This window comes from Antedon bifida, chromosome 5 (assembly GCF_963402885.1).
Source record: "Antedon bifida chromosome 5, ecAntBifi1.1, whole genome shotgun sequence".
Classification (NCBI taxonomy): Eukaryota; Metazoa; Echinodermata; class Crinoidea; order Comatulida; family Antedonidae; genus Antedon; species Antedon bifida.
The window spans coordinates 26,771,168-26,792,952 of NC_136230.1; the positions used below are offsets into that span (position 1 = coordinate 26,771,168).

The 21,785-nt window shown below is 33.4% G+C and overlaps 2 protein-coding genes across 2 annotated transcripts in view; both read left to right on the top strand.

The window, feature by feature from the left end:
- The window catches only part of LOC144842811 (ragulator complex protein LAMTOR1-like), a 131,866-nt gene extending 121,195 nt beyond the window's left edge, over positions 1 to 10,671 (top strand). Inside the window, exon 7 of the transcript XR_013612180.1 lies at positions 10,662 to 10,671. The gene's annotated coding sequence lies outside the window, so the exon portion shown is untranslated. The remainder of the gene's footprint in view (positions 1 to 10,661) is intronic.
- On the top strand, positions 4,419 to 19,995 carry LOC144842801 (proteolipid protein DM beta-like). The gene is made up of 7 exons (XM_078699344.1): positions 4,419 to 4,510; positions 14,791 to 14,974; positions 15,398 to 15,557; positions 16,073 to 16,223; positions 16,554 to 16,615; positions 17,019 to 17,087; positions 17,389 to 19,995. Exons 1-7 carry the CDS (start codon positions 4,504 to 4,506, stop codon positions 17,491 to 17,493), a joined length of 738 nt encoding a protein of 245 aa, XP_078555470.1. The 5' UTR covers positions 4,419 to 4,503; the 3' UTR covers positions 17,494 to 19,995.
- The last annotated feature ends 1,790 nt before the right edge of the window (positions 19,996 to 21,785 follow it).

A 21,785-nucleotide genomic window follows, 5' to 3' on the forward strand; every position in this document is an offset into this window, starting at 1 on the left:
CTAGGTTCCGAAACCGAAATTAGTAAAAAGATAACTATTTTGGCACATATGGCGTGTCATACTTATAATACTTGAGCTCACATTTTCGACAAAAATCCTGTGATCGTTACCTATATGCAAAAATTTACTTTGCAGATAACTGAAATAAAATACCCAAACACCAATCGATCGATAAATAATATTGTAAGAAGAATCATTTTTATATATTGTCCCTTTCACAAAGGATTGGTTCTACTGTATCTTACGGAAAATTTAAAGCTTAACTATAGAAACGTTTCGTTAAACGTTAAACAGATTTTTCTACCCAATCACACAAAGTCTTTATAATAATATCTCAACCGCGAGACGGCCATATTAGAAGTGTATTTTTCTATGCATGGCAATTACTTGAAACAAATGCGGTATAATTAAAGTCTCGGTGAAATTAATGAATTTGAAATTAGTCATTTGCAGAATTGCAATTAGTATTATTTCATCAAGATTTTGTCTCTCTCAGGTTGACGTAATGAAATTGCATCGATAAGACGTATAGACAATACTATTGTCTATATATATTATACAAAAATGATTGTGTGTTATTATTTACAACGGTTACCTTGTTGCGGATGTGTTTTTTTATATTTGTTTACACTTACAACAACACCCAACAGTACAGTTTGGATGTACGACGGGTCAAGAGAGATTTTTTAGTGAAGAACTATTAAAACCCAATGTGTGAACAGGGGACAACTTCGTCACTCAAAGGTCCTATAAGGGTTGCATTTTGTAATAATTACGAATATTGTATAAAGATTATATTAATTTTGTCTTGTTAATGATACAAATGTATACATTGTTATGAAATTATGATTTACGGATGTGCAACGGGTCAAGAGGTATTTTTGATCTACTGTATATAATATATTAAAACCCAGTGTGTGAACAAGGGGACACCCTCGGCACCCAACAAGTGTTTATAAGGGTTTTAATAATTAATATAATAATTAGGAATATTATTTAACGATTATATTAATATTGTCTTCAAATGTGGAATACATAAATGTTTATGATTAAAAAAGAAATGAAATAGTTGCAAACTTGCAGACAGTACTGTATTGAATTACTCCAGTATCACAGGCAAATACTAAGATACAGGATCACATATGAAACACATAGCTTAGGAGGAATCACAATGTGTCCCATCTCAAACGACGCGACTTTCGGTTATGAGGTTTTAGAAGGAGATATTTCCAAAGGTGAGTGCAGGGGCACTGGCATCTGGTGTAATCGATATCAATCGATATCCATTTTAAAATAACTTAATTAAGTTAATTTTGCTTAAATATTTCACAACATTAATATTCATTGAGTGTACAATATACTACCAGTATAAAATTTACTCGTTCCTATGAATATTCATGATAATAATAATTCCCTCTTCCATTGATTAAGCATCCTTGAATTTATATTGATATACCGACTAAACTTATGAATATTCATGTTTTATGCTAATTGCGCACGCTTTGACAGGGGGTATTCAATCCATGAGTTTCTTTTCAATAACATTTTATTAAGCACCGATGGTAAATAAAAATAATAATACAGTTGATAGCTCCTTTGGGACACCCTATTTCTATTAAGAAGGGACAGTACTTTCCGAACGATTAAATATTACGCAATAACACTAAGTACTAGTCAACCATTAAGGGGACACCTTTTATACCAAAATGGTGTCCTATTAATAAGAGTTCTACTATAACATAGGCTACTGCATGCAATAAGGCCTATACATTATATCCTATTCATTTAATAAATAATACAATGCTTAGATTGTCATTCTTCATGCATTAATAACAACGCATCCACAGAGCTGGAAAATCACCTTTTTTATTATGCATTTGTTACTATATATGACACTATTTATTACGGTAGTGATGTTGTGTCGTTGTATTATTACTATTAGTCATGATAAATATACTCGGTTCGTTTTGATATACATGTTTCTTTCGAATAATATAATTGAAACCTGCTATGATGGAGCAGTTAGAGGAGTATCACAGATCATGCATTTTAGCTTACAAAGCATACCACTTGGTGCGCGTATTATTCGGGTATAGACGTGACTATAACGTCAGCCGCAATTTTCAATTCCATGATGGCTGCCCGTAATCAATACGGTACCTGTAATGGCTGGTATCGGTATGATATGATACACTGATCACTGTTTTATTTTTATTCACTGATATACATATTTATAATTACACAGTTACAGAGACATCCATCATTACATATTAGGTGAAATGTCAAAGTTGAAGAAATATTGTCGTGTTTGGTATCAATGAAAAGCTTATTTCAAGAAGAATACCATTTCCAATACAATACATCAATCGTCATCATATTTTAATCAACATGTTTGTATTTTTTGTTAAATACTAGTCCTGACCGATTCTGCAGCTGACATTAGATAATGCCACATCTTAACTCACTATACACCATCTGGTAACAGGGGCAATATTATGTATTACAATGACATATTACACCTAGGCTTGTATCTTAATGAATTGCGATAGTCAGTTAAGATGTATCTAGTGACGGTTGAAGAATGGAGTGTATAGTTATTCTTTTACCATCGCATTACCAATATTGACATATATAATATTGAGGAAATAAACTGTATAAGCATTATCATAATCGTAGATTAGTTGTTGTTGTTGTTGTAATTGATATTGGAGATGCAGGATGTAGGCCTACTTGTTTACTTCTCATAAAAGTGTCTATTACTGTTTCATCAAGGAAATTCGCAATGAATTCGGATAACATTAGGAATAAAATATTATAGTAACATTAATGAATAGCGAACAAGTCCAATAATTGTACTTAGAATTAGCTCAAAACACAATGAGTAGATCATATGGTTTGTTGCCATTATACTATAAAAGTGATTTTTTTTCACTGGTGACGATCCATTCACAAGACAAACATACGAAATTCATCACATAAAGCAATTTTTGAGAGTTGTTTTGTCATGAAAACCATAACATCTGACAACTTGAACCAAATTTGACTGCATTGTGTTAAAGTTTCCATTATTTATGTAAAACATATATTATGTACAAATGATGCCAAAAATGTTGTTCTTATATGACGTATTGCTATATAATAAACATGGCCGTGCCATAGAATATGTGAGTGGCCGAGCGGTTAAGACAGTGGAACCGTAATTACGTAGCCATAACATCGGCAGGGGTTCGAGGCTCACTCACTCCATGGTTCTGGTGGTAGAACGAGTCTTCTCGGATAAGGACTATAAACCGTAGGTCCAGTGTACACAACTAGCTCGTGTGCACTTTAAAGAACCTAGTACATCTTTCGAGACGAGTAGGGGGTTACCCCGGTGTATTAGTACATCACAGCCACTGATCACCAACTGGGCCTTCTGGGAGACCAGTCTTCGGCTGAAGAGGTTACCCAGTATAAATATATATTTCAATTCAATTCAAGAAATGAGAATTAAAATGAAAGAATGAGCGAAATGATGCAATTTCAGAAAGAACAATGACTTGAGCAATATCTGATTCAAGCTTCCAAACCAAACTAGAAAAAAAAATGATCGATCAACATCGCCCATGATGGATAAATATCATATAATGATTGTTTTGATGCTGTTGTATCCATGACAATTAAGAACGCTCCTTGTTGATACAGTTTCTATGGAAACGATTCTGTAGAATTTTACCTTATTATTATTATTACACTAAATCCAGGAAATTTATTTAGTTTAGTTTTGTATGGTTCATTGTTACTGAGCAAAATATACATTTGAATATGATAATGTTGTTGCAATGCATGCCTGGTTTCAATAATCTATCAGCATTCTAGTGTCTCGATCTATGTTACAAAATATATCTGAAACTAAACAAAATAAGACTCCTATAAAGGGGACACCATCTAGACCAAAAAAACTATCCCCTTAATATATGGTGGGTCTTCCTTGGTAGGGATTAGCTGTAAGTGTTTATTTTTTTCGTATAGGCCTATTTATGTAGGACGCTTTAGATTTGACGTTATTGACATTCATTTTAATTACCGCCGAAATTTATTTAGACATTATTTAGATTGTTATTATCAACAATTAAAATTGATATTAATAATAATAATACTAAACGCAATACGCAGCGTTGACCTTATTCAACTACAATATGCGCGTTCGCAAAAAAATATGTATGACGATAATATATCCTGGTTCGATGTATATAATAGCAAAATAAGATATTACGCTGGGTGTGGTTTTAATATTATTATACCATTTATAGATAATTTTCATTACAATAGAATGAGATTTCCATAAACAGAGAATGATTATTCGTTATGCGCAAACCAGTCTGAGTAGTATTGCATGATGCGGGGTCGATGAAGCGTATAATGTATGCAACTGCGTCGCCGCACGGCCGATGCTTCCTACCCTCGCCTTTTACCTGTTGGTACCCGGATTGACCGTGCATACTCTATCTAGCAGATACAACCATGGGAGGTAAGTTTATAATTATTATTATTTTCTAGCGTTATAATTACTAAAATAATTTATACGCACTGTTATTCATTAGAGAACATGATTTGGATCAAAATATTAGTTTAGTACATTGAGTTGCATTTGGTCTTTAATCAATGTTATTGTTTAAACAGCGTTTCGTAGCAAGACTGTTTATGTTTGTTTTATATATTCTTTGGCAGCTCTATATGGCGTTGACATTTTGATCATTTCAGCGCGTCATTAAAATGATAAGTCATACATTAATGCGCTTTGTTTGCGTCTAAGTTTCTCCGCAATACCTTTCCGTATGCAGACTATCGGAATACTAGTTATTTATTATGCAGCGAAACGAATACACATCTGATGATTCACTTCACAATCGTAACTTTCAGCTCAACCGTTGTAAATAAATGCATAAATGAAATGAGAGATAACTATCTTTGGTATAGCAGTGCAGTAAAAGAGCCTCAGAAAATGCATAGGATTTGTTTATGTTTTTTAATATTTTTTTTTTGCATTCAAATAACCAAGACTGATCTCCCTTGGTATAGCATTGCGTTCACACGCTGTGTGCGATAGTATACGTACATTATTAGCAATTTTGATATATATAATACCGTATGCGAGTCAATTTGTTTTTCTATCATTTATATAAGTTAAAACGAATTTGAAATTATGTGTAGGCCTACAAAGTTTACAAGGTCGAATTTTCGTTAGGTAGTGGGGCAAGGATGTTTAGGTCAGGACATTTTCTAGCTAATTAATATTAATGAGTGCGGTATGTTGATAGTGACATCGTAACTTCAACACCAGAAGTATTATGTTAGGCGTTTAGGCATACACTGGACCCTTAAGCTCTGTCTACACTATCAAACTTTATGTGACAACAAAATGGGATGTGTCCATATATGGACATGATGATGTCATAACACTACCATATTTGTGCATATCACTACCATATTTGGCCACATCACACTTGTTTTTTTGTTAAACTAGTACAGAGCTTTACATATTGTTATATAGTACGGTATATATTGTACTTTCTCGGCTGCCAAAATAAATGTTAATGAAATGAATAATTATGAACGATCGATGAGGACTGTCAGCGCCAACACAACGCTGGCTTTGTAAGTCAGCTCTTTTAATTAAGGTATTTTATTTCCACTGGGTACGCATTCACTTAATGCAATAATGAAATGAGGTAACATTACAGAGGTGCCGATAACCAATGGCTCTCATGTAAATGCATGAAATGTAATTGGAACACGACTACTGTTAATTATCCGTTCAAATATCACGCCAGTGACCATGGCTTGTTGAGGGTTATCTGACAAGAGGCATAGGTGGAATTGGAGGGTCACTTCGTACCGTAGGCCTACAGTGTAGTTATTAACTACTATATTTTACAATAGTGTGACACAAAATTACTCTGGTAATATACTCATACTATTCATATATATTCAGCTTATTAGAAAATAAAAATTCATATTATTAATAATATTCTTGATGATATGTGATAATATAACAACAGGAAATTATCGCTCATTATGCATAATTATAATTCAATTATGAAGAAATATTTAATTCATGTCAAAATAAAATAAAATAGAAGAATTATTATACAGCCCTTTTGGAAGGGACGGATCAACGAGCTAAATGACATACAATAATATAAATTCTCAGTTTAATACGATACATCTTGTAGGCCTCATTCATAGTTGTTATCAACGCTGGAATAAATACAAACAACACTTCTACACATCGACATGATTGCTCCTGAATTTAAACTGAATCTATTCTTGAACAAACGCCCATAGGCCTAAGTTGTATATTCAAATAAGCCTAATTAGGTATATATGGCATATTGGGTGCTAATTGTTATTATAATATTGAAAATCTGTATTCATAAAAGTTTATACTTATTGCGTTCAGTTATACTGTGTGTTCATACAGTGAATAATAATACGTCATTACACAAGTTAAGTATACTACGGTACAAAACGTAGTTTAAGTTCTATTTATTTGTTGTTAGCCGAAACCATTCAATTCATTTCAATGTAAATGTTTTTATATAATTACAATTGACAATGAATTTATTTACTTACTGACTTACTTACTTAAAGCAATTCGCTCAATAATCTATTCAAATTCTATCAATCAATCAATTGACATGGTATTTGTTCTAAACTAAAATTCAACTTAATTTACTCTTAAACAAATGATAAACGTTGTAATATTCAAATATGGTCTACGTACACCGTTCGCTATTATAATAATTGTTATTATAATTGTATTGATTCTGTTTTAGGTACTGTTAGATTACAAGCATTATTCACACTTAGAACACAATGCATTATCAATAGCTTTCATTTGACAGTTTCTAAATAAAACCACCCGTCCGCTGGATCAAGGAGATTACAGTAAAAGTCCATATATAACCATGATGAATTAGTTGGTAAACTAAACCCATGAGAGGCCAGTAACTAAATAAATATATTAACGCTATGATGACAATATGTTAATGTTTTATCAAATTTTTAACTGATGTGCAAGTTTATTGTCAGTTTTATTAAATTAGCCACTGAAAATTCTGAAATGCAAAGATATTTTATTTAGGCATATTAATTATTAATAGCATAATTATGATAAATATAGGCAAAACAGGCCTATGCATTATTTCGCCTGATTATAACCAACATGTAGGCCAGTTGTTACGGTATTGTGAGAGTAAAATATCCTCTTTAAACCAGCCTATTGTCAGTACTGTATCTATTTTCAAAGGATATAGGAATAGGAATATTTAGTAATACAACATCACATGTGTTTAACATGTATCTAGTAGTAACCTTAACCACCCTTATATGATACAGGCATCACATGCGATATAAATAAGATGCTGTATTACCAAATATTTTACTTTTTGTTGTTATTTAGGCCTACATTAATTAATATAACAACTTGCGTATTCTCGTCTATGATATGTGAATTGATTTAATGTGTCATCATTCTAAAGTTTGCGATCTCAAAAGATAGAATTACCAGTGTAGCATTTTCATTACATAATCGTAAGAAGCGGCCATTTTAAGTCAGTACCGTCAATGCTGCCTTATTCAAAAACATCTATATTGACGGATACGATACGATAATATGTTTCTGCTGACGAAATGGTTTTGTATAAATAATTAAATAATGAATGAATGAATGAAAAGATTAATTAATAACAACGACCAATAACTAACCACCATTTCGAGGCCACACTGTATGTATAATTTTTATGTGTTTGGTACAATGCTCGTTAAACGTAAACGATATGATATTATGAGCATCGACCTACCAATGTTGGTCATAATATGCATACTTCAATCGAGCTATGTAATAATAATAATAATAATATATAATGTATTAATGTACTGATAAGTGCTATTATCTAGTATCGTATTTTATACATTATAGATAGCATATGCATCGTTGTCTACATCGGTTAGTGTTAAGTGTATTAAGAAGCTTTTCTACAGGGAACTGCGTGGGAGATGAGAGTAGATAGCCGCCCTTGCGTGCGTGCGCACTGGGCTGGGGAAGATTAGAAACGCAACCAAGGAGCGTAGTTGGTGTTGGGCTATCATACCTAATTTGGCCTATATAAGTAGTCTGGGGGCTCAGGTGTTTATGCATTTAGTGTTAGTGCGCTTGTTTTATGTCAAACATGTGCATTTTGTATTATGACGCAACGCGTCTAAACTTCACCAAGCATTATTACATGCGTCAAAACCGGTATCCCCAAAATGTTACCCATTACTAACTGCATCATGGGAGTATATTTCCATACGTGTTTGATTCAAAAACATGACTGGGGTAATAATGTTCAGCGCTTAGAGGTTTCACAACATTAGGCGCTATATAAATACAGGATATAATAATAATCATTATTATTATCTCTCAATTTGGAAATTACTACTAAGACTACTAGGTTAATGTATGACCGACCGATATTCAGCCTAAACGCTCCAAATGAAGGTGTACAACCTATGACAATGTCAATACAAGACGTATATATGACGGAACACGTCGAGTTGATTCCCACCCATTATTGAACAGGCATCATCAAACGATCCAGGTCTACCGAAAATACATAATTCAATTCCACAATTAACTTTCTGATGACACAACAATTGCTGGCTTTCATGGTTGACATTTTGAATTTGCATTTCAATCTTTCGGAGCCTGATTGCTGGAATTTAATTAAGGAGCGCGTGTGTTTGTAAGAATTGATTTGCGTTTGGTTATAAGTTGACCTTAGTATTTGATCAAACCGTTACTGTTGACTTATCATAATTAATTGGCGAGCTAATTTGCCCGTCTTTTGAACTCCTGTGATTATGAACATCACTTTAAACAACAACGCTAATTACCGTGTATAAGCATGTGGTATTATGTATTTATTTATTTTGTTCTATTTATTGTAATGATCATGCCGTAAAAATGTACAATCAACTTAAGGCAGTGGTATCGTCATCCGTAACCATAAAATCGCCACAGTTTCCAATACTCTCCTCGAATGGTGGTCGAACAAGTCTGGCTCGAAGAAGAAAAAAAGAACCCAGTGCAACTTTCGGATATAACATGTACTGCTCCATCTCACACATACCATCCTCCCCACCCCCCCCCCCCCCCCCCGTCGTTTATGATATGTGCCGCACTGTGGATCCGGATCTAGAGGACCTAATAATCCGCGAATGTTCTCAATTGAAACAAGGCAACAGGATGCTGAGCTCCGGATATCAAATGATTTATCTGTGGCTGCGACAGAATCAGACATCGCGTGCGCGGAGAATATGTACATACAGTAAATGTTGGTATTTGTCGCAGCCAGACATAAGATGAAAGGACTGTTACGAGTTCCTATCTTGGGAAGGTGTGCTCAGTAAATGTAGTTCGGCATTCCCTCGGTTCTCTGCGTAGGCTACTGTTTCTTAATTGTATTATTACGTATTTATTAGGATTTCTCTAATATTATTCCCTATTTTATCTATATGAAATATTAATTTTACCATTCTGTTACAGTCGTCAGTTTAACGAGTTATATTATGATCCATACAACCAATTCACATGCACATTATAACCGCTTCCAATTATGATCTTCGCATAATTTTATAAGCGTTATTAAATAGTTCAACTGAGAGATATTATATACATACATGGGTTCAACGTTTCTACAAATCGATTTATATTTTATTAGCTTCTACCAAGCTAGGCCTAGCCTATTGTTTGCTACCATTTGCAGTTCGTTGACAGGAAACGAGTTTTAAGTCGATCGTCAGGCCCGCCATGTTGTTTTTAACGCACAATTAGAAAATCGATGTTCTGCAATGATTTCAAAGCTCACGGATTAGAACGACTGCAATTCAAACAAAACAATTATTTAGCTAAACCAAAAAAAAGAAACAACAAAAAAACACACACAATATATATCAAAACAGTTTAATTAATTGAACAGAAATTGTAAATGTAGATAAACAATGAATTCATATTTTATTAATACTGGCAAAATATAGCAATGAAAAAAAAAATACAATGTAATGGAAGAGTGTGATTAAAGATGTATTGTCCCCCAAAAACATGAAAAAAATAAAGATTAATAAAATCAGATTTTGAATAGGCAATTTCACAGTTTTAATAAAGTTAAAGATAAAAAAATCATCAAAAATAATTATTTCACTTATAAAAAGACAAAAGAAATGGTTAATTTCAACCAAAAACCATTGTCTTCCAGACAATTTAGGTATATTTTGCTTTAAATTACATTTTTTTGGTGGAAAATGTTTTTTTTTTGGATCAAGTTTTTGGTCATTGTGAATAACTATTATGTGATATTAAAATGGCATATTCAACAACAAAAATTAAAAAAATTATTTTTTATAGGGGGACAATACATCTTTAAACTGCTTATTAATTACGTTGAAAATATTCATCGTTTACATGTAGTAGCCTAGGCCTAGTCTTAAAGCTTGGTTTCCACCTGGAAGCAACGCAATGACGTAGGCGCAAAGCAAGTGATATTGACCAATCACAAGCGACAGTTCGGATAATCCATCACATCGTGATTGGTCAACTCACTTACGTTGCGCTAACGTATGCCCTAGCTTTAGCGCAGACAACTGGGAAGAAGATTCATCGCGTCGTAATTGGTCTAATTGCATGCGTTTAGCTTACGCCGTTGTGTTGCGTGGGAACCAAGCTGTAGCGCAGACAGCTGGGAAGATCTATCGCGTCGTGATTGGTCTAATTACATGCGTTGAGCTTACGCCGTTGTGTTACGTGCGAACCAAGCTTTAGCGCAGACAGCTGAGAAGATCAATCGCGTCGTGATTGGTCTAATTACATGCGTTGAGCTTACGCCGTTGTGTTACGTGCGAACCAAGCTTTAGCGCAGACAGCTGGGAAGATCTATCGCGTCGTGATTGCTCTAATTACATGCGTTGAGCTTACGCCGTTGTGTTACGTGCGAACCAAGCTTTAGCGCAGACAGCTGAGAAGATCAATCGCGTCGTGATTGGTCTAATTACATGCGTTGAGCTTACGCCGTTGTGTTACGTGCGAACCAAGCTTTAGCGCAGACAGCTGGGAAGATCTATCGCGTCGTGATTGGTCTAATTACATGAGTTTAGCTTACGTCGTTGTGTTGCGTGGGAACCAAGCTTTAGGGAGTAAACTGATCATTTTTATATAACAATATTATTCGATAAGAGTATTATTGATGAAGATGTATATGACGACGATGGATTATGATAGGCCTAGCAATGTTGATACAAATTGTTATTGATACCACTTGCGTAGACAGACGTTGTCTCTCCGTCGCGTCAACAACGAATTTCTAATATATAATCATAACAATGACTTTTTTATAATATTGATATATAGGCCTAACTGCATATTTTATTTCTATATAATTTTCATATACATTTTCAATACAAATATTATATTACATTATAATTATTCCAAGGCAATGATTTCAATACTGTCATCTTAAAAAAATCAATATACATATTTGCTGCTTATTATACATCGCCTGGGCAATGTTGCAAATGCAAATATATGGTAGTGACTTATAAAAGTGAATAAGAAAGCATAAATTGATACTTTGTTGACTATACATCACATATATCATCAAATGCACTGTATTGTCAATAGTGCTTCAGAAATCAATACAACTTTTCTAAATAATGCATATATAATTATAGAGCAGTTTGACATCAAGTGGCATGCGTTTTAGAACAGGTAGGACCTAAAATTATCGTATGTCATTATTTTCATTGGTGAAGCATAATCGTAATCGACTTGACTAAATCAAATTGAGTTATCGTTATTATTGTTATGATAAGTTTACAGAACTGCATCTAGTAATTACTGTGATGTTAACGACATGGCAATATGTACATACAAGATAGTCGAGTCGGTACACCAATCGATCGAATATCCCGATCGTTGACGCCAAGACAAAAACAAAATTGAAGCAATATGCCTACTAAACGGACCTCTTATTTAAGACCGAATCACCTAGACCTAATCAATCTGCAGGGCCTATCTAAGTAGTAGTTCCACTTATACTGACGTTACGAGATAGAAAGTATTGTGTTAATACTATTATTAGGCCTATATAGCAAGGCATGGCAAGCTCTCAATGCGCTGTACATAAATAGACGAGAAGTGGCAATAATTTAAATTAATGAGGAACTTGTTTGAAAAAGGTCTTGAAAGAGTTTAGACTTTTGAATGGGATCATTAATCAGTCAATCAATGGGGTATGCGGTAGGCCTACGCCACGATTCGACAGTACCCACTGGAAGACCCTCCCATCAATCCGAACCGATTCGCCGCTCGCTTTTCAAAATCTAGCTTAGCTGCATTCATCGCTGCGCGTCAGTACAGGTTATTAGAGACAATTCCCTGGTTAGAGCATCAATAACTCTATGCTTAAGTGATTTTTGCGAATCCATTTCTAATTATTCAACATGCTCAAATAAATTACCCAAAATGAAATAATCAATAAGTACCGTGGAATTAAGACACGTTCCAGGTAAACAAAGGACTGCTCACGACGACCCAGGAGTTTAATGGTAAACACCAATCAAGTCCCTGCGCAAATCGCTAAGGTTATGAATATTCATAAGGTATTAAGATTGAAGATAAATTACTGCGCAAATCGTGTGCATGATACGACGACGATGAAAATCGCCCAGGGCTAGATAATTAGCGCGTATGCAATCTAACATACAATTTTGACAGAATACAATCGTGTTTTTACAAAATGAATTCTGCTTGGAGATGACGAAACTTACGTTTGCGTATTAAAGAAGTAATTGGAGACGTATTTTTCTGTGCTTAGTATTTACTAGTATTACAGCTCATAGAACTGAATAAATGCAAGAAATTTAAGTCACGGTCAATTTATTCTATCAACCGTTAACCTAGAGTCGTCTTATTATGAAACAGTATATTAACAATATTTCTGTATCGCATAATTATTAATATTTCCATGGAACATATACTGCAACGTGATATACACGAAAAAAATGATTTCATTGTTTTATATTCCAATCGTAAGAGCAAAGCAAAATATAAATTGAAAATAAATTGAATAAAGAATTCGATTTTTACTTTGTATTATTATAAACATTTGTTCATGGTTACTGATAACGGAATAAATTGATTAAAAAATGATTCTGTAGGCCTGAATAAAATATGAATAAGTTGTACTTGTAGTAGCAAGTATTAATTTAATATTTGTCATATCATAATTAGCATAATATGAACTCATTTTTGAAAATATAAACAGAGCATCATTAGACAGCTGGAATTAAAATTAACGGTAATAATGGAAAAAGAAGCGCATGTGCGTTTTTGATATTATCAGGCATGTTAGTTTACGAATCATCATGCAACTCGCTTCCCTCTCCTCCTATCTCACCATTATTATTCTTATATACTTTTATGAAAAATTTTTTTTTAGCAACGTTACAACTTGTAGCCAATGGCCAGATTGCGTGTAACCCTTTAAGCAGTCTTTTAAAGATATAAACAAAACCACCAACATTTAAAATACATAAAAACTATAAATAAACTAATTCACTATAGTAATATCTCCATGCTCCATCCAATGCAGTTTCGAAAATTTATCTCAAGTGTGGGTTACACTCTAATAATATGCTGGAATATTAGTATGCATGATTAGATTTAATCGATCCAATTCTAGTAATAATACCGATTGTGTTATGTTGCTCTATGAATACAAACCTACAGATAAAAATTGTCTTTAATAGGCCTAATAAATAAGCTTCGCTCTCCCTTTATACATGCATCTGTCTCTGTTATCACACAGGGAAGTACTCGTAAGATCTACTTCTAGATTTAAGTCTAATAGAATGGTACTATACCTCCTTGAAATAAGTGTGCTTTTACTGCACAAGTAGACTTGTATAGAATAAGATAATTTCTTCCTGATAGAAAAGTGTTTGTGCTTACCTAGTGATTTTACTTATTTTGAAAGAAGGAAATTCTTCACACGATTTCCAAATAAAAGTACCACGTATGCCCTAATTCTACAAACCAGAATTTATAATTGACATTTAAGTGAAACATGACATCAAGGCAACCCAAATACCTCGTGATTTTACTTATTTAGAAAAAAGGAAATACTTTACACGAATGGTTTTGGCCTGCATCTGCCTCTCGATTAGTCTGTTAAAGGAGGCCTTAATATGGAATTTCTATAGAGTTGTCCGATCATTAATAATCACGGCATTGCTAATAGATCTCAGTTGAAGGGAGAACAATTTTGATCTGCTGCAGAAGTTGCCAGAAAAGCAGAAGAATGCCCGCTAAACTGCCTCGCGGTCTGTGTAGGCCTAAACATGGTATCTAAACCTTCTCACACTTAGTATCTTATATGAGCCTGAAACCTTCCTGACTTTGTTAAACTTAGGCCAGTCTCTTAGGCCTTCAATGTCGAGAGAAATTAAGATGTTGGATTTTTAGACCGAACTCACAACCCGATTCATAGTGCTGTATTTCCACATACATATCTATTTCCGAAGTATCATAGGAATATTCTGTAAATACAGCATCTCATTTACATCACATGTGGTGCCTGTATCATGTAAGGTTAGGTTACTACTAGATACACATGTGATACTGTTTTACCAAATAATCCTACGAAAATAGATATAGTCTCACTATATTTTACTTACTTTATTTTATTCTATATTATTATCGTTATTTTACAGTTAACTGCGGTAGTTGTTGTCATTGTCTACGAAGGGTTCCGTACCTGTCGTTAATAGCTGGAATAATCTTCACCGCGGCTTCAATTTATCTTGGAATTAAAATCGACGGTGCGATTGATATTTACCGTAATGAGTTCAATATTTCAGACGATGAACCTGATTTGAAGGAGGATGTTACCAAAATGTAAGTAAAGATAAAGTCAGAGACAATTTAAACCAGTTCTCATAAAGTTTAAAAGACTTTGTAAAATCTAAAACAAGTCAATTAGAACATTAGAAGAAATCATCTTCACAAAATAATTTCTTATCTTTTAATATATAACAGGACTAGCTAAAAGTGTTTGACTTATACTAAGTTTCGTTGAGACTTTGATTGTCCAATCCTGATTGTACTGTAGTTGTAGGCCCTACCAGACATGTTTACCACCACGCTATGTGCCACTATAGATTATGATTTCTTTTCTTTCATTTTTTCCTATTATGAAGTTTAAACTGTTATTGTTTAACATTAAGGTTGAGTGATACGAGGCAAATTGCTGGTTACTACCCCCATTGGAAAGTAGGATACCAATGCAATTTAAACTTTTAAACAATTTTGTTTCTACAGCCTTGATTACATCGAAGATGGAACATTATATCTAATCATTGTAACTGCCGTGTTTGTGGCAATTGGAATTGTTGTCGCGTTCCTTGAGACGGGTCCTACCAGAATGAAGTATTGCATCGGCAAATGGAAAAAGTGCTGCGGATTATTCTGGACCGATGTGGTAGTTTTTTTTATCGATTTGCCATTTTGTTTATATTATGTCGTAACTGGATATATGCCAGTTTAAAATCAATGCATTTCCATCTTAAAGAATATATCTTTACCTACTGTAATCTCTTCAACTCTCAAAATACTTCTTTGAAAATTTGGAAACTTTAAAACATTCATTTAGACAGGTACAAAAGGTTCCAAGTGCAATATTTCTGTTTCTGAAAACCACACTTTTTTGATCTGGTTTAAAATGTATTTTAAATATGTTTTGGGGTGTGACTTTTTGTCTTTCGTGAGATACATTCCCCTTTATTTCCATTAATTATCTTGTTTAATTATGTAACATATCATTGCAATGGAACGTTTCCAGAGAAAAACTTAAAAAAAGAACTATATTTACCATTTATGTTGTAGCCAATATCATTTATTAGCTATTACTGATCTTATTTATTTGTATTATGAATGTAAGCTTAGTTATTACTTAACCATTGCCTTCCTGATCACAGTATATGTTTTGATTTTTAGTTGATTGGAGCCACGTTCCTGATGTTTCTAATATGGCTTTGTGCGGCTGCATGTGGAACTTTTTATGCGGCTGGAGTTTACATGTTGGATCAGTATTGCCAATCGGAAAACGGAATCACTAAAGTAGCTACTGTTGATCTAGATGTTTACGGTGAGCATAGTCGAATTGTCTAAAACATGAAATTTAAGTCTACTTGCCTAAAATGAATAGATATTAACCATCTCTTCTCTTGGAATTTTCAATGAAAATAGAATAGTACCCAATTAGAAATGTTTTAATGTTTCTTTTCTGAGAAAAATTAAAGGGATTAGACAGTCACTCTAGTATTCTACTAATCTAATGTAATTATTTCATAATCTGTTCCTTAAATTTTTTGCTTTCTCTCTCATATACATCTTTCCTTCAACGTTTCTTGACAAACCTAGATATCTACCTCTAACTACCACAGACAGTAAAATTCTAAATACATTTATTTTGTAGGTGAAGTTATGGGATTTGCTCAAAATCCTGATGCCATGAGTGCTAGCAGACTCTGCGATTCGGTAACTATAATATTATAATCTAATAATGATGTATGTAAGTTATGTTAAACAAAGACTTATTGCGTAATGAAGTATCAAATTCGCTTATTCTTAATTCGAAACATAACATCTTGCCAATTATTTCAAACAGGTTATTAAAATATTATAATGAGAAATTATATTATGAAACGTTAAGTTCATTTAAGAAATTTAGTACATTCATCTTGAATCACAAGTCATTCTGAGCCCGGTCAAAAATATTGGAGGATGCGCAGAATAGTTTCGTGTAATCGCGTTGCGTTGAGTAAAAACAAAAGGTAGTAATTGTCTACCTCTAATTGAAGAAGGAAGGCTATTAGTGTTTACACTAAAGCAACGAATTGTGTTACGTATTTTTTTGTTTAATATGTATTTTTCTTTGAAGATGAATGATCTGTGGAATGATAACTTGATTTGTTGCTTGTCCGCAGCAGGTGCAATCGTTATTTCGCAGGTAGGTTCCTACTCATCAAAGAGTGTATACACATCGTATGTGGGGATAGTCTAGGTTCTAGATCGAAATTAGTAAAAAGGTAATTAATTTGGCACATATGGCGTTTCATACGTAAAATACATGAGCTCGTATTTTCGTAGTATTCAGACAAAAATCGAAACGCTGACTGTGTGCCATAAGTCTCGATTTATTGTTTCTTACCTAGCTGTAGAATTGGACACAGTGCCTTGGAGTATTATTGCAAATCTTTACTTTATTGTAATTTAATTAAAAGTAATGTTTTTTATAAATATGTTTCTAGGTGCTTTTCTTAGCAAGTCACGTGGCCAACCATAGCTATCTGAGACTTCTTAAGGCATCGGAAACACTAGAAGGTTTGGACGGTACTGCGATGTCTAAAATGTAAAAGAAATGGTCAGAAGAAGCTCTACTTCTATCTTTATACGTTTCAAATTGTTTTTGCTGCTATTGTTGTAAATATTTTGTCGATTTACACAAGTGTGTTGTGCGCATGCACGGTTCGTTAGTAATTTGAAACACTATTTTTTGGATAAATCTCAGAAACATCGGAGAGTGGAAGAAAGTTTTTAAACTAAACTTTGTAATGTTGGTAGAATTTATAATGAAGTATTAAAAATTCGACGATTTAAAATATATTATATTGATTCATATGTTGGCGGTATTAGCCTTAACTACCTTACGGGATCTTATAGCTTGGGCTATTTGGTAAGATCTAGATAATTGAATTGAATTATGGAACGGTTCACAAATTACAATAGCAAGGCAACCGTTTTCATAATTGCATATTTTCACTTCTTGAAAGCAGACCTCTGACATGCCTCGATGCTCAGTTGCTCAATTAGGACCAACAAACTTTAGGCCTACACACAGCAAACTTCTAATTCTAGCCCAACCCCATTCTAATAATGAGTTCTAACAATTACCCGTAACATTCTGGTGCTGCTGCGATTTTTAAGCCTAAAATGTATTTTAATGTTCACAATTATTGTTATAGGCCCACTTGTTAAGCATTTTAAATAATTTACTGGTAGCATGGATAGGCCTAAAACTTTACTCTTCACTATAATCAATCTTTTAAAACTGTATTTTACATTTTTACAATTTCTATTGTTTATATTAGATTTTTTAAGTGACAAGACGGTGATATTATTATTGATAAATATTCAGAATTTAATTGAAATTTCGAGCTTTAAAAAAAAGTGCGCAATGACGGATTTCTATATATAAGATTTTTTTAAAATGCTGTTTTAATGTGCCAATTTTAAATGTTTGTCGCACTTATAATGAAAGTATAGCTTATTGTTTAGAAATCTGCACGGCAAAATCAAAATGGTGCCAATTATTAGCTGATTCTCGTTACTGTATGTATAATTTGTAACAGTATCATGGCAAATTCTATTTACAGCGTCACATATGTATCAGATAACACACCTGTATCATAAAACAGGCTTCAAATGTGATACATGTGATACTGTGTACAGACTTTTACTATGATACTGGACATACAGTAAGAGAATCGGATGAAACTATATTAATTGTAAATATTAAAGAATGTATACTGTAAATCAGAAAGGGTCGTACTGATAATTATATGTTAGTATCTCATTGGCTAACATCAGACAAAGAACAATCTACAGCAGCAGCGTAATTAAGTATGCTACCATTTTTCATTAACATCAATATGGTGTGTATATGAATAAATCATTGGCATACCAAATAAGGATGTGCGTGTGCACGCACGCACTGTATCTCACTCATGCGCATCCGGCATTATTAGCTTTAGCACTATTTTGGCTATTTATACTTGCATCGTGTTCGTATTTGTAACTACTGTAATTGTAAGTATTGTACTACTGTCTTGGAATGAGAGGAATATTACAATTCAGGTTATATGTGACAATTAGTATTAAATTGCAGTATGTCTAATTTGAAAGGTGTGTGTTACACAATGTATTATTAAATATTCAGCTATATGCACGATTAGAATAATCCGTACATTACACTTTAATCGCATAAATATATATTATTATATAAAAATTAAATTTATAAATACAAAATCCTATATTATTAGAATTAATATATAATTAACATTGTATTTTGCTGATTGCTTAGCTAATCAATGACCACCCGGTAGTAGGGTAAAACTAAATTTATCTAAATTTAAATAGATTAATTAATCAAAATATATTAGTTATTAATAATGCTTAAATTAGCACGTACGGGAAAAAAATCATATATATTATACACTGTGGGTGTCCAGCAGGGTACTAGGGTGGAGGAGGATACAAAAATAACAAGGCGCTATATTGAAGTTGAATTTCCTTTGTTTTTAAAGATGTTACAAGCCTCGCATTTAAGAATATTTAGACCGTCCATAATAACTTATATAACTTAAAGTAATTGGTTCAAGTTGCTCCGCAAACTACTTCATTGGAGTGTCTAGATAGGACATTGAACTCGACTTTATTCTATTTTCTATCCTACCCCAGTCCCATCGTAGCCGAGATCTCTTCCACCTCTCCCTTGCTGGACACGCCTAGTATTTACAGTATTACAAATTGCTGGACAATGAAAACGGTTTTTAAAATGATAAATATTTTTGAATAAGGCAATACTAATTGTATTAGGGATTCTTTTATATAAGATAAACATTTTAATATCAAATTATATATTCATTCGAAGAATCAAATTACACGGTACAATTTTTATAGGGAATTTATAGTAATAAACTTTTTAGGAAATTTAAAAGAAACAGATCGCCATAGAAATTCAGAAAACTAAAATAAAATGTTTGTAAATATTTCATATAACAATGGCTGTATTCTTAATATTGTTATTAAAACTATTTATTGTTCAAAATGGTGTCAGTTACTAGTATTTTGTTTGTTTTTTTCTGGTGACATGAGGAGTAATTTTTTTGTTTAAAGGACAACTTGACCACGCGTGCGGCGATATCCTTAATCTCGCGATTGTCATAATCATATGTACATCCCTAATACGTTGTAAAAATATGGTCCTCGGTCAAGTTATCCTTTAAGTGTAAAGATCAATAGTTCACTATATCTATGGTTTAAGGCAATAATAGAAGTGTGATGGCGCTAGTTACAATCCGTTATGCGTGATTAATTAGTAGAATTACGTACCCGGATATAAATACCGAAACGCGGGGTTCATTGCAGGTACGGAAGAACAGTGTACGTTATGCAATGGTAACAAGCCAAGTACTGTTTTGTAAATTAAGTACGAATACATTTAGCTGATTTTCGTTATTTTGTAACGAATTTGTACGCCTACTACTTGTCAGAAGCTTATTGATGTGATGGCGTCACTAACATTGGTAAACGATCTTCCTATATCCATTGTTTTGAAGATAGTGGCGTAAATTTTAAAATAGTCCTAACTTGCGTTTGAAGTAACAAATACACCAGAAATTGCTTTTGCATAAACATTGAGAACACCGTTGCATAGGAAAAATGCAAGTTTGAACTCTGAAGTCTAAATTTGAAAGTAGTGTTTGTGGCGACGCCAATTCGATAGCGCGACCTATTTTTTAAAGGGGGCGCTATTTAGGTCGAAATTGTCTGTATACTGTACAGTATTTGCAAACTGTAAGGAATAGCCTTCTCGTATGATACGATAATGATACTTTGTATTCTTGGTGTTAGTTTCCCTTTATAATTAGATACATAAATCTACATTTGCATTTAGATTAAAAATGCAACATCAGGGTGCCTTCAGTCGACAGAAAATGGCGTCAGTCAAAGTTAACGACCCGTTTCACAAAGAAAATCTGAATAGTTAGCTTAACTAATAATTATTCATTAGATAAAAAAAAAATAAAACTATAATGACATTTCTTTGCATAATCTGTTTTAAATTGCTTGATTATAGGCAAAATAACATGGGGAGAAGTTTTAGTAGTAGGTCGACATAGGTAAGTCAACTCTTTAAACATTGCATTGCGTCTATAAATATCATTATATGAATATATATTCTAATACGAGGGCCATGATTTTTTTATCCTTCATTCATCTTATCATCTGTTTTTTTAAAATTCACTTAATCCTACTTTTGTATATCATCACATTTTCGAACTTTAGTTGAGTACATTACATGGTGGGGGTTTGTGTACGTCTATCCTCACAAGCGCCGGACCTGCCTTGTCATTATTACATGCGAAATTCACCCTTATTAAAAAACAAGGCCATATACATGGCTGCAGTCGCGTGCTCAAATTTGAGTTAGTGTTTACCGACCAACTGACCGACCGACCGACCAACCGATCGACCAACCGACCGACATAGTGAGCTGTAGAGTCGGGTTTGCACGCGAATAAAAAACAAAATCGTTTTATTTTCTACTTTCACCTCTAGGCCTAAATGCATATCCTCCAAATCTATATCCTATACCATTGCCACTGATAAATTCAACGAAATTATGTTCAAATATAGGCCTCTTTCAAAAGTAGAACGACGTGACATAAGATTCAAATCATCATATGTATTATTAAGTCCATGTAATTACTTTCTACTGCGATAATCAATCAACTAACCCTAGGCTATGATTGAGATGCGGTACTTTATGCTAAAACTAATATATGTGCGTACATCTGAAAGATTCAGCCTGGTAGAAACTACGAGCAACGAGATAGCAATCATGATCCGATCACGAAGAAAC